This window comes from Nicotiana sylvestris, chromosome 5 (genome assembly GCF_000393655.2).
Source record: "Nicotiana sylvestris chromosome 5, ASM39365v2, whole genome shotgun sequence".
Taxonomy (NCBI): Eukaryota; Viridiplantae; Streptophyta; class Magnoliopsida; order Solanales; family Solanaceae; genus Nicotiana; species Nicotiana sylvestris.
The window spans coordinates 74,503,448-74,518,701 of record NC_091061.1 but is presented as its reverse complement, the minus strand read 5'-3'; the positions used below and the strand labels follow the sequence as shown (position 1 = coordinate 74,518,701).

At 37.4% G+C, this 15,254-nt stretch overlaps 1 protein-coding gene across 5 annotated transcripts; it reads right to left on the bottom strand.

Moving 5' to 3' along the window:
- Positions 1–220: 220 nt before the first annotated feature.
- On the bottom strand, positions 221–13,940 carry LOC104239955 (VIN3-like protein 1). Of its 5 annotated transcripts, XM_009794716.2 has the most exons (9): positions 13,654–13,940; positions 7,126–7,180; positions 5,576–5,616; positions 5,447–5,487; positions 5,207–5,352; positions 3,543–3,715; positions 2,846–3,463; positions 1,964–2,274; positions 221–1,861 (listed from the first exon to the last, which is right to left on the bottom strand). In XM_009794716.2, exons 7-9 carry the CDS (start codon positions 3,301–3,303, stop codon positions 684–686), a joined length of 1,947 nt encoding a protein of 648 aa, XP_009793018.1. In that variant the 5' UTR covers positions 3,304–3,463; positions 3,543–3,715; positions 5,207–5,352; positions 5,447–5,487; positions 5,576–5,616; positions 7,126–7,180; positions 13,654–13,940; the 3' UTR covers positions 221–683. The 5 variants fall into 5 exon arrangements, with proteins under 5 accessions (XP_009793018.1, XP_009793015.1, XP_070030569.1 ...); XM_009794713.2 differs by having other exon boundaries at positions 2,846–3,715; XM_070174468.1 differs by having other exon boundaries at positions 2,846–3,634.
- Positions 13,941–15,254: the final 1,314 nt, after the last annotated feature.

Genomic DNA, 15,254 nt, shown 5'->3' with positions numbered 1-15,254 from the left:
TCAATAGTCTTTTATTAAAGAACAATATCGTCTTTATAAAACGCTTTTAACAAAAAAAAAATGGGTACAGATGCAAACGGAAAAACAAAAAGGATATAAGTTAAAAAGGGGCGACCAAATAGGGCACTCCATGCAATTTTTACGGTATTTGTGCACTTTTTAACTAGTTCAAAGCATTCCCCAAATAGTGTTTGCAGTTCAAGATCCATTCACTATATGCTTTCCGCTAGTAATTTGTATTTCATTGAAAAACTTAAAAGAAAATACAAAAGGGAAGGAGGGGAAAAGATGGCTTAAAAGAATGTAATTAAAAAGCCGAAATACCGAAGACAACTTCCCATCATCGCTCATCTTTTTTTGCTTGTCGCTATATCTGCATCCCGAATAAGTACCAAAAGTCAATGCCTCAAATGCAATCAAAGAAGAGAAATGAGACATTGTTTCCTACAAATGTGAATTCATTAAATCTAATTCTCCCCCATGGAGAAAAAGTCATGAACTGCCCACATGAATAACAACCCAAATCTTGTAGCTGGACAGGTTTGTCCCTACATGAATGAATCATTTCACTACAAAATATAGAGAAAAAAATGTACAGAAGAGTAAGATGGTCTGCGAAGACTATGGTCTGAATCAATTTTGAACCTGGGTACCAGTTTTTTATCCTTTATGTGCTTCACAAGTTAATGCCAAAGCTTACAACAAAAACCATTCGGTGGCCTCTTGCTGGATATCATTTCTGAAAAGGTATCAACCAGTTGACCAGCCAAGCTACCTGGATCATCAATTAGTGTTTGAATGAAGGTATTTACCACCCTACGCTCCTGCTCCGTTGATCTCAAGCTAAACCAAGTAAGCAACTTTAACCTGAACTCCTTCTCGATCAAACCCTGACATTCCAGCCAACGGATGATCTTAACACAGTATTCAAAGTTCTCATCCAAGCCCCCTGTACGAATTCGGATAGGTGAACCATTGACCAAGGTGCTATCAGAGTCATGTGCCTCACGATTATTGCTAGTTCCCCTCTTCCGAAAATCTTCCATCTGAGAACCAACAGCAGACACATCTCCATTCTTCCCCTGGTTCCAGTTCTGGGAATCTCCGCTACCATGTGATCCGGCAAGACCATTCCTCTCATTGTCATGAGAGGTGGCATCATCAACTGCTTCAACAGTCTGCCCTAAAGTGCAGCCATTATCTTCATCTCTGGACGAGGGGGTTAACTCTTCATTTAAATCGGGTACTGAAGCAACATTTAAGTCAAGCTGGCGAGAAGTAGATGGCTTCCTCTCTTCCTGTACAGGTTCAGGCTTAACAGTACTACAAGACTCACAGCATTTTGCAAATGAAGGTCCACAAAATCCCTCCAAACATCCTTGCTGTTGAGCCCATGCCAGTCTTAGAATTTTACCAAGGTCTCGGACCTTGAATCCAGAATCAAACTCAATGTCTTTTCCAGTGTAGTAGCCCTCTTTGGAGCCAGAGTTTCCTCCAGTATCCTGATTCACCTTCCTTTTGTGTCCTGCTACTGAATTAGACTTCCTGTGTATTATCTCAATACTCTTTGTGAAACACTTCGCCTCAGAGTGTCCCACATCACTGATGTCTGTATAGGAAACTATCCGAAAAGAATACTCTGTGCAAGGCTGTAAATTCGATATCAAAATCCTTCGCTGAGTTCTTGGAAAGACACAAACAGGTTCTTGTGTATAAGTGTCTTCTCTGGCCTTGCAGTACCAGAGCTTGTAGCCCTTGACATCTTCAGAAGATTCAGCGGATACTTCTATCAGAACAATTACAACCGAAGTTGACGTCACTTCCTCAAAAAGAAATTTGCACGCTGCAGGAAGTGAACCCTCTGGCAAGAAGTAGCAACAGGAAAGTATTACTAATAAAGTACTCTAGATTCAACTTGCTACAAGTCAGTGCCACCTCTGAAGAATAAAATAAGAAATGGTACCTGAGGAATTAGAAGGTTTGTTAGTCTTTGTTGTCAACCATTCATCAGCTTTCTCAATGGCAATCGAGCACAATGACTGAATATCGCTGGCAATAGAAAGTCTGCTAACAATTCCCCGAGCCATCTTCGATGATACTCCATTCACTGGGCCCACTTCCATCTCCAATTTGGCCTTGGCTTCTTTAACAATTTCATGGAGCTCTTTAAATCTGGATGTCCCGTCCAGGAGCCTGTAACTCAAGTATATTCTGTAGCAGAGGATGTCAACACGACGAGCATCCTTAGCTACACAAAGCTGTTTCTTCCAAAACCTACCAAATTCCATAGTGGAAGAGAAAAAGGTTCAACAAACACGACGAGATTAATAGCATTATACACAAGGAGATAACCGATGCTTCTCTTCATGCAGGAGGGCCAAAAGTGGATGGGTATTACTGTACAGTTATTGCCAATAAAGAGGATTTCTAACATCTAGCTTTTTGGAAATGCCATAGCTTGACACTCTAAAATTCACTCAAAATGATTGCTCATTCTGCAAACTACTGTCTATACATCACTAGGTGGAAACGTTTCTTAAGGTTAACATGCTGTTAGTCAAAATGAGCTATTAACGATTCTAATCAACCCAAAAGAATTCAATAACAGTACTACCTTTAATACATAAATAACTAATCAAGATTGAACAGAGAAGAAACAATTAACACCTTCAACACTGCAAAGTGACACTTGGTAGCAGGAAGCTTATAAAAGAATTCAGAAGGAGATAGCTTCAAGACTGATCCTTCCGCACAATCTTTTGACAAGGGAATAAGTCCTCTATCTGTCTATCACACACGCATATTGAAAAGTGAAAAATATTATACTTCTCTAAAGGAAACTTACCCAAGAATTCCTGAGACTTTACCACAAGAAGCACAACAATAGCTCCCATCTAGCTGCATCAGTTGTCCTAGATCAACAACTCCCACCTTCTCACGTTGGAGGGCACACTCAATGTGGCAAGTCAAGCCACATGAGCCCCCCTGACCAGATTCAGATGTGCACTCCAACCAAAGACTAGGATCCTTGTTATCATCAAATAAGTGACAAATGCAACAAGAGCACCTTTTGCAAAAATTGTCATCAATCGAAATAGTGGCCCGGCATGCGGCATTTTTGCAGATCCATGAATTTGAACATTTCACATCTTCACACGGCTCTGTAGCTGGTGGGATTCGGAGAGGGTTTTCCCCTTTCCTGTGCTGCTTTCTAGAAGAATGATCCTTGGGACTTGAAGATGCTCTTTTTTGCTCTTGAGTCTTAAATTGCTTTTTACTAAACTTTGGGAGTTGCTCAGACATTTTGCACTTGGATAAGATTAATTGCTTCCCTTCCTTGTCCTGGTAGAACTCTGAAAGATCTTTCCCTGGACCAGATTTCAGGACTTTTTGGAGTGCCTCTAAACTTGATTTTTCTCTGTAGTTCTTTTCTCACTGGACGAAGCACTAAGAACACCGAAAACTGGATATAAAAAACATATGAGATAGCATACAGAGAATCTACAGCGGTGGCGAAAACAGAAAAAATGCGTGGATCTGACCAAAAGATATGACACAAAGATTTGTATCGATTTTCCATTCTTGCATTTAAAGTAGATCTCAGACACTGAAGCCTATCTTGCTCATGAGATCCCTATAAATGAACTTCCATATGAGAGTCCACCATAGATGCCTTAGGTAAAAAAAAGTTGCTATGATTTGGTGCTTATCACATCTGCATCACAAGTGAGTCAGGAAAAGATATATTTTCATTTGGTTTGGAGTGCCAATAACTGACATTTCATGCTTTTTTTTTAACTGTAACTGACATTGATCCCTTTTCAAGGTGAAGTCAAAACTGCATGACACTTGAAACTTGTGAGCTTAAAAGGGAATCCAAGTTTATTCTATCATTTATTTGAAACTACTCGCATCGACATTGGAGAAGAATCTTATAGTGTCACATCTTTGGTCATATAAATTTTAGCACTTTTCCTTTGCAGGTTGACCCCCAAAAGGTAATGAAGCAAAATAATAGGTCTAACAATGTTTACTATCGATCACAAATTGACAGGGTAAACTCCTGTTTATCGTACATTAGATGTCAATGTTCATTTGTTTCATAAAGAGAGACAAGATACCATCTTCCTTTGGTAGTTTCCAAGAGCTACAGGCATGGCATCAGACAACTAGAAGAATTATATTTCTATGGCAACAGACAGCCATCTTTTTCCCATCTTAATAAAGAATCTATCGAAAAATAAGGGATAAATCTCTCCTATTATTCATACCATTGGCAATATCCTAGGCAGTTTTACTCTCAAAGCCAAAACTACACCAAAAGAAGCCACCTTTCTCCGGCTCTTCATATCTGGGTTCCAGATAACCAGGCCACACAAACTTGTGCCTGGAACAATAGCAAAAGCCTATGAAGTGTCCTATGCAGCTATGGTTTGTTTTACTGCTACTATAGGCCACAATTTCATACTTCTTTACTCTCCTTATCGGTTTATCGATCATCTAATCCATGCAGAACCTGCTTTAACATTCACGACCTAGGTAGATCTAATGTGTTCCATTATAGCATATTGTTCATCCAGTTCGTAAAAACTGCATAACGGCTGTTGTTTAAGTTAATAAAAACATGGTTATCGGAAAAATGTAAGGAATTCCAGTTCTTGTAATAAAACATTGGATCTATGTTGGTGTCACATCCATAATTGTTTTAGACAAACATGCAAATATATAGAGACAATTTGACTGAAGTGGGACTTCAATGTTCCATAAAATATGTTGATGTGACCCCAAGAATGTTAATTGCACCCCGTCATGTTTATCATATGATGGACACCAAGTTTTATAGGTCATCTGGTAGAAAAACAGTGCCTTTACAGGATAGTTGAAAACCCCAGCAAAGGCAAAGATATTCACAATCAAACTATGCTCATAATCATGCCAACCCTTAATATAACATCAGTAAGAAAGTTATCTCAACTAACAGAAACTTCTCTTTATCTAACAATTCCCTTCATCTATTGAGCATTATTTCTTAGTTTTATCCAGTTATCATTTACACTTGTTTTACAAGTACAGTAACACATATATTAGAGCAAACAACTTCAACATACGTGGTTTTTGGAGAAGTTTCATCCTCAATTCAGTCTTATAGAGCTTCTGAAGTTATACTTAAATCAAATAGAACATGACAAATTTAAAGCATACATACTGAAAACTAGAGCGCTATCCACTTCGAAATGAGTGAAAACGAAATCAGAATGGGAAGTTAAATTGGATACAGGCCAAAAGATCTGGTTCCCCGCCTTCCCATGGTTAAGACTGCAAGCCTTGGGCTAAGAATTGTTAAAGTACATCCTGCCACAGAAAGAATGGAACCAAGAATTGAAGAGTAAATACTGGAATTACTGTGACTATTCTTTTAAAAGAAGAATAGCTCTAGATATCTTACCTAAGTACCATGGAGGTCTGGATAGGATTTTAACGAGCAACCTACACATCCCAAAACAAGAATTGAAGAGCAAATACAGGAATTACTGTGACCATTCTTTTAAAAGAAGAATAGCTCTAGATATCTTACCTAAGTACCGCAGAGGTCTGGATAGGATTTTAACGAGCAACCTACAGATAACAAGAATTGAAGAATAAATACAGGAATTACTGTGACTATTCTTTTAAAAGAAGAATAGCTCTAGATATCTTACCTAAGTACCACTAAGGGTGGAAAATGGGCTATTTGGGCTGAAGTTGGGCGGGTCAAGATGAGCTGAGTAAATAAATAGGTTAATGCCCAACCCTGCCCAAAGTTTATTTGGGTCAAGATGGGCTAAATAATGGGTCGTACCCCAACCCGCCCAACTTGACCCAAATTTTTTCAATATTCTCACATTTACAAATCAAAATTCAATATTTTTAGAAAAAATTAAAAATATATTCACAAATAATCTCCTCTGACTCAAATAATGATATGTTGTGATTTATATTGCGATACCTCAAAAATAGCCTAGTGCCCGTCTTTTATTTTATTGATATAAATTTTGTTTGTTATTTTCTCCGTTGTGTTAATATGTTTCTGCTTTATTTTCAAACTTTTTCATGTTTGATGATTGGTTTCATCAACAATAATTAGTTAAATAATTCATTTTCTCTATTAATAAAATTAATGTCAGTCCACTTTGTAAAATACTCAAAATAAACCTATTAGTACATTTTACACAAAATATCAGTTTTCAAAATTCAACCGTTGTAGCATTTTGGTTAGTTGTTCATCACCTTGATTTGAAGACTAATACAACTTCTCTTCACTTATCTCTATTTGGTGATTAATTATAATGTAGTTAAATAATTTTCTCTATTAATAAAATTAATGTCAGTCCACTTTGTAAAATACTCAAAATAAACCTATTAGAACATTATACAGAAGCTGTCATAGTTTTCAAAATTCAACTGTTATGCATCCCTGTTTACTATAATAATATACATGTATATAAGTTAATGTACTACTCTCACTTTTTTGGTGAATAGAATAAAAAAAGTATTTCTTAAAAAATATATATATATATAAACTTGGAGAAACAAAATAAAAAATTATTAATTACCAAGTGCATGAGAATGTAAAACGAATAACTGAACAAGAGACTCAAGCTATAACATGGGTCAAGGTAGAATTCTAAGATTGAGCATTTTAATGGGTCAAGGTTAGGCATCATCATGGGTTCATGTGGGCTGATGATTTGTGATGGGTTAACTTGGGCTAGTCCAAAATAGCCCATCTTCAAAACTATTCCAGCCCAAACCCATTAAAACTTGGGCAGGTTGGGCGGGTCAAATGGGTTTGGGTTAGCTTTAACACCCCTAAGTACCGCGGAGGTCTGGATAGGATTTTAACGAGCAACCTACAGATCCCAAGACAAGAATTGAACAGTAAATACAGGAATTACTGTGACTATTCTTTTAAAAGAGGAATAGCTCTAGATATCTTACCCAAATACCCCGGAGGTCTGTATAAGATTTTAACGAGCAATCTACAGATCCCAAAACAAAAATACAACCTTATTTTAAAGCAGTTTATCTTGCTGAGGTGGGACAAGGTAGATAACTTAAGCAATAAGATTAAGTGGAAATTCTCACCTCCAGAAATCTACGAAAGAAAGCCAAACATGAATGTAGCAGCAGCAACCCCTCCCTGACACAATCAGATGTTAAGATGCATAACTGATGATGCATATCTGCAGCTCAGGCCTCTAAAATAAGCTATAAACAGTTTCGTGAAATATTGATTACCCTTGTGAACAACATCTTAGGAACAGGCCTTCAAATTTCCATGATCAGAATTTTGACAAGATGTATACCGAGATTCAGAATTTCAACAGAAACACAAACACACAATGAGCTGCAAAGTTAAAATTTTACGGACTACTCATACCAAACACAACATGTTGTTATATTGCATTGAGAAGGATCATATATGACTTTTCACAAATGAGCAAACAAGAGGAACTTCTATGAGTTTTGCTAAGAGCAGAAGATACCATAATGTAGCTGCAGAAGTGCAACACAATTAGTTTCCCAAATTTCGCGAGATGGGAAACTGAAATCAGTAGGCTGAATGCACTCAGAAAGGTAAATTCAAATAAAATGCTGTGTATCATTATGTTAGCAAATTGGCACGCTTTTCCAGTTTCCCCTATCCTTTTGAGTGTTATTTAAACTTGCAAACAAGAAAATGTTAGTTCGATACATAAAACAAACTAATTCATACAAAATGGGTACATTTGTTTACACCAAAACCTTTTTTTTCTTTGCATATATCAGTCATTTATCAAATCAACCAAACTATCTAGCAACTGGAAATTCTCTTTTCACCATTAGTATGAACAGAATGAAATGACCTTCAGATATTTCTTATATCTCTCTCCCTACTAAGAAAAAACCTTAAATCTATATATCTAGATAGTCCAAAAAATAGATATAATGGTGCTATTCCCAAAGCTATTTCCCTTTCACTCCCAATCTTCTGTAGCCTCATTACGTCATTGCTTCATCCATTGTATCCGATAATAACCCCGAGATGAAGAACGAGAATACTATGGTCAATATCTGTCCTGTAAATTTGGTATGCAACAGCAGGTGGTTTCTATTCACGTTCTATTCCTTGCACAAGTAATAGCAACTCATTACAATTCATTTCCTCTGCTACTATCTTCAGCGCCTTACTACTCCAGATATTCTTCCACACCTTCCTCATATCCCTTTTCTTATGGGATAGGGTAAAAATTAATATTATTGAACATGGGAAACACCCCGTATACAAAATATATATATATATATATATATATATCAAAAACTTAAAAATCTACACAAAAAATTATGGTTCTCTACAAAGCGCACCCAGTCTTCTATACAAAGTGGAACCGCGTGGATGCACCTAAAAAACCCTAGAAAAGAAGGTTATTCTGCATATGCATAAAGTCAGATTCTAACCCATTAAAAATAGGCTCTCATATCCCTCTTTGTAGAGAACAACAAAAGTAGAGCCTTCTCTTCTTTTGTGGGCCCAACTATGTAGCATCTAGGTTACTGTATCTGGCATCGCCCAACGTGCGCTAAACTAATTTAACACTTCTCACCACAGTAGCATTGCCACATAATTCAATATGAGGTGGTTCATATCTTCACCTGAGCATTTACACAGAGAACACTGCATATGCAATTCTCCTCGTTCTCAGATTCTCAGCTGACAGGGTGGCACCCCTTGCTACTACCCCAAGCAAAGCAAATCTTTTTAGGCGCTCTAATATCCAAGCTGGTGAATGGGAGAAACTGGCTTCCTCTTCCACCAACAGCTTATGGGAATTTATGACTTAGGAGTAAACATTCCATCTCTGCTTAACCCACATCCACGAATCACGGCTAGTGTGTAAGCAATTATGCTTGTAGTACTACCCAAGCAAAGCAAATCTTTTTAGGCGCTCTAGTATCCAAGCTGGTGAATGGGAGAAACTGGCTTCCTCTTCCACCAACAGCTTATGGGAATTTATGACTTAGGAGTAAACATTCCATCTCTGCTTAACCCACATCCACGAATCGCGGCTAGTGTGTAAGCAATTATGCTTGTAGTTGTTCCACCAGACTTTGAAATTTAGTTACACTTTCCAGCCATGCAAGCTCCTCCTGAATCTCATGTTCCACAGAGCTCCATCCTCATTTTGACCACCTGACTTGTCGTACCGTAACTTGACATTCTATAATATTAGGTAACATTTTGACTTATCAAACACAGTATTATGTAACATGGACTTCAACACATTCTCTCTGAACCCACCCTGAAATTAATTATGTTTTATCTCCCACCCGAAATGAAATGTTGTCACTGAAGGCGTCCCATTCCCTATGATGTTCCTTCAAAGACCAGTCCACAGCCGAAAAATAAAGAGATGTTCCTAGTTCTCCATCCCTTGTCCAAGGTTCCATATTGCTACTAGCATTTCCCTCCATAGAGCCCTCTCCTCGGTTCTGAACCTCCACAAATAATTTCCAGCAACGCTATGTTAAACACTTTAAGGTGCTTTACCCAAATGACCACCTCCTAGCAGCCAAGATGGTGCTTCCTAAACCTATCTGTTGCATCCCATAAGTTCATATGAAGCAGTTACACTAGCTAGTGCTGTAACAATGACATAGTATGCGTAGATGAACAATAGTGTGTTTTTTATGAAGTATTGATGGTGTGTTTTTTTATTAGTACTTCCTTTTGACAAGTTTCTTTTTTGCCACCCTGTTAACATCTTCTCAGCTCTTTTAATGACCAGGTTCTATGATTCTTGATTTTGATTTGCTGTAATCAACGGCAACCCAATTGTCCACCTCTTCCATTGGCATGATCTCGAACTCCTAAGGTTGATCTTGAGTTCTAACACCGCTCAAAACCACATGAAAATGTTCTGAGCGTGCCAGTTGGGTCACACCGGGCTTCAACACCTAGCGCACGTCCAAGGCTAGACTTTGGTACCATCATAAGAAGATGACCTCAGGTCTAACTCCACCACGAAAGATAGCTTATGAGGTGAAGATTGCACATGCCATATAAATCGACCAAAGTTGATTCTCTTAAATAATACGGGCCTCGAGTATGTAGGAAATAGGAGATGTGAGATTTTTACGATGTTTATCCCTAGACAAGCGCAACAAAACTCCTCATGTTGCCTCCTGTGGCCGTTCTATCCATCATCTTGCTTAGTTTTCATTACCGAAGCAAAGAAACATGGTTGATAAAGGATCTCTTGTCTAAAACCCCTCGAATTCCCAAAAAGTTTGCACAAACATTCCCGAGGATTGAGTATCTAATTGTCTATATGCAAAACCTAAGTGTTATCAAAGGCAAAAAGCGCAAAAGCTCTCTAAGGTTTGTTGGAGCTTTAAGCGCAAAACACAAATTAATGAAGAAAGGCATAAACGGAGAAAACCCACAAATATGTATGTGTAGTCAAAGACTAATATCTATAAGCATGAATACCAAATATATGGACAAGGAAATTACAGAAAATTTACGATAAAGTTAAATATCAATTATTTAGTGTCGCCTCTTTAGGAGTACGCTCATTGGAAAGGAAAAATATGCCTTAGAGCCTTGATGACAATGCTGAAGCACACGTTAAGCGATGCAAAGCGCTCAACATGTTGTGAGCCTCGCTTCAAGGCTAAAGTGTGCCTTTGATAACACTTCGTAATCCACTCTCCCACCTATCTCCAAGTATTATCCTCATCATAACAATATCCACAACCTCCCAATTTACATGGTTGTAGGCTCTTGAAGGTCTAGCTTGCATAATATCCTAGCTCACCTTTCTTACTTCTACAATCAACCACTTCATTTGCACCCATTTTCGCACCAAGAATTTGCCTTCCTTCAACAAACACATTTTAGAATGTAGACATTGTCTTGTCCACCATCTTCTTAAGTGATAAACTGTTGGAAAGCACCTTAAAAATTATATATTAGATGATTCTCACTGGATTAATAAGCATGTAGTATTTGATACACAAAGCTCCTCCCTTTTGGCACAATAGACTCCTTTCAGACTCTTCTGTTGCTAAGCAACAATAGTATCCAATAAATCTTCATTGATCATGTTCTAGCATTATTGAAACCTATATTGCGGGGACTCCAAAATACTACCGCACCTGTGTCGGATTCTCTAAAAATATACTGCTTTTGGAGAATCCGACACGCACCCTGTGACATTTTCGAAGAGAACTGGCAACATAGATTGAAACAAAACCAAGGTAAATTCGTTGAAGCATGACTCTATAACACCTCCCTCACCTCTTTTCTTTTCTGTTTCTAACCACTCACGTCCATGTGTATACAGGAATTCATAAAATCCAGTAATTGTCCCTCACCCCTCCTCGCCTTTATAACCCATGCCATTCACATACTCATATTGTTGTATGAACTTACTTCTCCTATTTATCCTTGCTATCCTATGAAAATTTTTTGTGTTTGAGTTTCCTTTCTCCATAAGGCACTCGATTTTCATTGTCGCTATTCTCCTATGTTATTGCCAAGAAAGCTATGTCCTCTTCCATTTCTTTCACCCTGTACTATAACCCCCTTACCTTTAGCACTCCCACCTTGCCGTAAGTTCCTTCATCTATACTTCTACCCTTCCAAGAGCCTCCTTATTCCACATGCTTATGTCCAGTTTTAGTATATGAGCTTCTTTGCCAACTGGAATGATGATCTACTTGTAACTTTCTAGCATCTCCACTCTCCACCTATCAAAGACCTTATTTCCACAGTTTGCCGCTTTCAACCATACATTCTCAAATATAAAAGGGGTCGTGAATTCCTTCATATCTAGCATGACTAACAAGTGATCCAAAATCACCTTGGACAATATGACTTGCAATACTTTCAGAACCAATGCCTTTATGTGGTAAACGCTAAGAATTTGTCAAGTCTTGATTTAGAGGTTGAATAAACTGACCTTGCTCAAGTAAATCCAGTCTTTCAGAGGAAGGTCAATAAGAAAATGCCTATTGATCAACTTCGAGAACTCCATTGCCTTACACACTGCTCTACCTCCCATCCTTTCATTCAAAACCCTAATGGTGTTAATGTGCCCCCAATCACTCACGTGATATCCAAACCCATTACAGGAATAGAAAACTAAGTTGAGAAACTATCATCCAAGGTTCCCACCACTTACGTCTTGCCTCCTGCAACTTTGCCCATAGTGTTGTATTTTTAGATATACAATCTTCGAAAGCTAGGAGAATCCACTCAACATCTTCGTCGCTATAGTGTTGTCAAAGGCTCATATAAGGAGCGCTAAAGCCTTGAAGCTCAGAGAAACTTAAGGCATGCGCTTCGCGTCACTTAGGTTGCGCTCCAATGTAGGTAAGGCACCCAAGGCGTGCACCTCATCGCCCATAAGTTCCATCTTGAATTATCTACTAAACAATTAATATGATTCCAAAAAGATACATTAATTGTTACGAAATAACATAATGAATGAAATTGTTACTCTTTTTTCATATTAAATACATATTTTTGCTTTTTTCTTCGTTGTGCCTTTTTAACTAAAGCCCACATGTTTATTGCATTTTGAGCTTAAAGTCCTGATAGACCTGGAGCGCTTTTTAACACTTTTTGCCTTTGACAACACTAGCTTTATCTGAATTGACATAAGATTTATTGAGAAAATGTATCTAACAAGAACAGTTCCCCATTGTCCTACAACAACAACAACAACAACCCAGTATAAGAACAGTTCCCATTGTCCTAAACCACCAATAATTCCCCCGCTACTCCTCTGGATTCAAGATTGGTTCATACCCACCCATTTGTTACTCCACACTCTTCAAGACTGGTCCCCATCCATTTATACTCCACACTCTTCAAACTATTGCATATGTTACTTGTTTTGTCATTCTTTCTTAGAAAACACTGGAGGGGAATCGTCATTTCACGACCTCCCTTAATCACCATATTTTTGTCAGGTTCTTTGCCCCATAAATTTCATGATATTATTTTATTCGTGCTTAAACTATCCGCATTTTCTACTACCCCACCTTGCTCCCTCCTGCCCCCTACCAATACAAGAACAAAGAAGAAAATAGGAAACGAAAATACAAGAACAAAGAAGAAAATAGGAAACGAAAAAGGCGCCGAGATTTATAATACTTCTCCTGGCAACAAACCCACGATCACACGCACAAAAACCAGCACATGCATCAACATTCAAGCAAGAACATGCGAAACTAACATGGGACTAATTGAAAAACCAGCTAACCCAACAAGAAATAATGAAACCGTTGACTCCAAAAACCAAACACCATGCGAAGAACAATTTTTGCTATTTTTAAAATTAGTGGTGTCGTAGTTCCTCACATTGCCGATATTCAACAAGAAAACAAACAATACCCAGCAACCTCCAGAACTTAACAACTCATCACAAACAAGAAAATACTTAAACCAAAAATAAATATAGCACCAAAAAAACAATTAAGCTTTAATAAAATTTCACAAAAATAATCAACTAACACAATACGGGAAGAAGAGTAACAGATCTGAAAGCAAACACACTCAGCTAACAACAAATAAAAAAGAAACAAATAAAACATGGGGAAAACAGAGGAATCTGAGGAAAGTACCTTGCGTGAAAAACAATGCAAGAAAAGAGGAGAGAAATTTTTAGGGTTATCAAAGGGAGGGGTTTGAAGGGGTTTTGCGAAAAATCCTGTGTTAAAGGAAACTTCGCTCCTCTGTTAAATGTTAGCTGGTGATTTGTTTCACGCACGCTAATTGGTTTGGGAGGCGAAAGAGATGAAACTCACGCGTAGGTTAGGCGCGTTGTACAGGTGAATCTTATAGAAAAGCGCAGTGGTTGATGCTAAAGTACATGATCCAGTTGGCTGTTTTACATTTCGCTCATGTCTGAAACGCGTTGGAATCGAGCGTGAAGATAAGGTTAACCTGAATTTCTTAACATATTCTCTGTTGGGGGTAGTTCACTTTTATATCATGCATGTGCTTTTTCATACCTAAATAAATTGATTTCGCAATTGTACATTTATACACGTTGGAAAGTTGAATTACGTCCATGGAACCATAATCGTATGATTTTACAAAATTAAGAAAGAATATGATAGGCTCGACTAAAATCATAAATGCTCACATCTCCACTAAAATTCAAATTCATGTACAATAATATAAATTATGATATATTGAACATGAAATTATCTTATTGAGGATTTATAATTTCTTTTTTGCTTGTCGATTCATTGTTCCATTTGATAATTCTTTTGTCGTGTAGCTTTAATTTTTTTGAATAATGTCCCGGAATGTGAATCTTAGCTAAACCCTCACCATTGCAATGTTTTCCACAAAATGCTCTTACGTCTATATAATTGAATTAAGTTTTCTCCTATCTTTTCTTTTAGCAACTTAATAAAATGCTTTTGGTATATTATTATAATGCAAAAAGGAAGGATATATTTGATTTTGAAAAGAAAAATCTTGCATAATGCATATATAGAATATAATCTTCTCAATAAAGGAAGAGAAAATAGCATGTGACGAACCACGAATCTTCTTGTTCCGCAAAGGCCAATGGTGATATCGGTTATTTGTTACTTGCTAGCCAATGAATGTGATTTTTAAACTTTTATTGGTTAAAGCCATTTTCCTATTTGGGGTAGAGTGGGTGGATATATCTTGATTACTACATTTTCCTCATTTAGAATGGAAAACCTTATCAACAATTCGTGAATGGGGAATCTACATTGAACCTTATGGGTGTTTAAGCACCCATTGTTTTTAGCCAAATATTATATTTCTATATTGGAAACAAGTAATAATTTATTTATATATAATAGGAGAAGCAAAGAAATGTTATGATGATAAGTGGCATAATAGTTAATTAACACATATAAATTTTTTGGACAATTCTCACTTTGTTGGAGTTTCAAATTTATTTAAAAAATTGTAAACGTTTCAACTTTGTCCGGAAATCCAATCCGACCCCAATATCAAAAAGTCCACTCCTGGTCAAACTTTCCGAAATTACAACTTTCGTCATTTCAAGCTTAATTCCACTACGGACCTCCAAATCACAATTTGGACATGCTCCTAAGTCCAAAATCACCCAACGGAGCTAACAGAACCATCAAAACTCAAATCCGGGGTCGTTTACACATAAGTCAACATCCGGTCAACTTTTCCAACTTAAGCTTTTCATTATGAGACTAAGTAT

What these genes read in the sequence shown, in the direction of transcription:
- LOC104239955 (XM_009794713.2), bottom strand. Translation starts at nt 3,303, where the DNA reads ATGTCTGAGCAACTCCCAAAGTTTAGTAAAAAGCAATTTAAGACTCAA. An exon ending in AAAGTCTCAGGAATTCTTGG is followed by an intron (nt 2,275 to 2,845) that starts GTAAGTTTCCTT and finishes GGAATTTGGTAG; the next exon opens with GTTTTGGAAGAAACAGCTTT. An exon ending in CAAACCTTCTAATTCCTCAG is followed by an intron (nt 1,862 to 1,963) that starts GTACCATTTCTT and finishes ACTTCTTGCCAG; the next exon opens with AGGGTTCACTTCCTGCAGCG.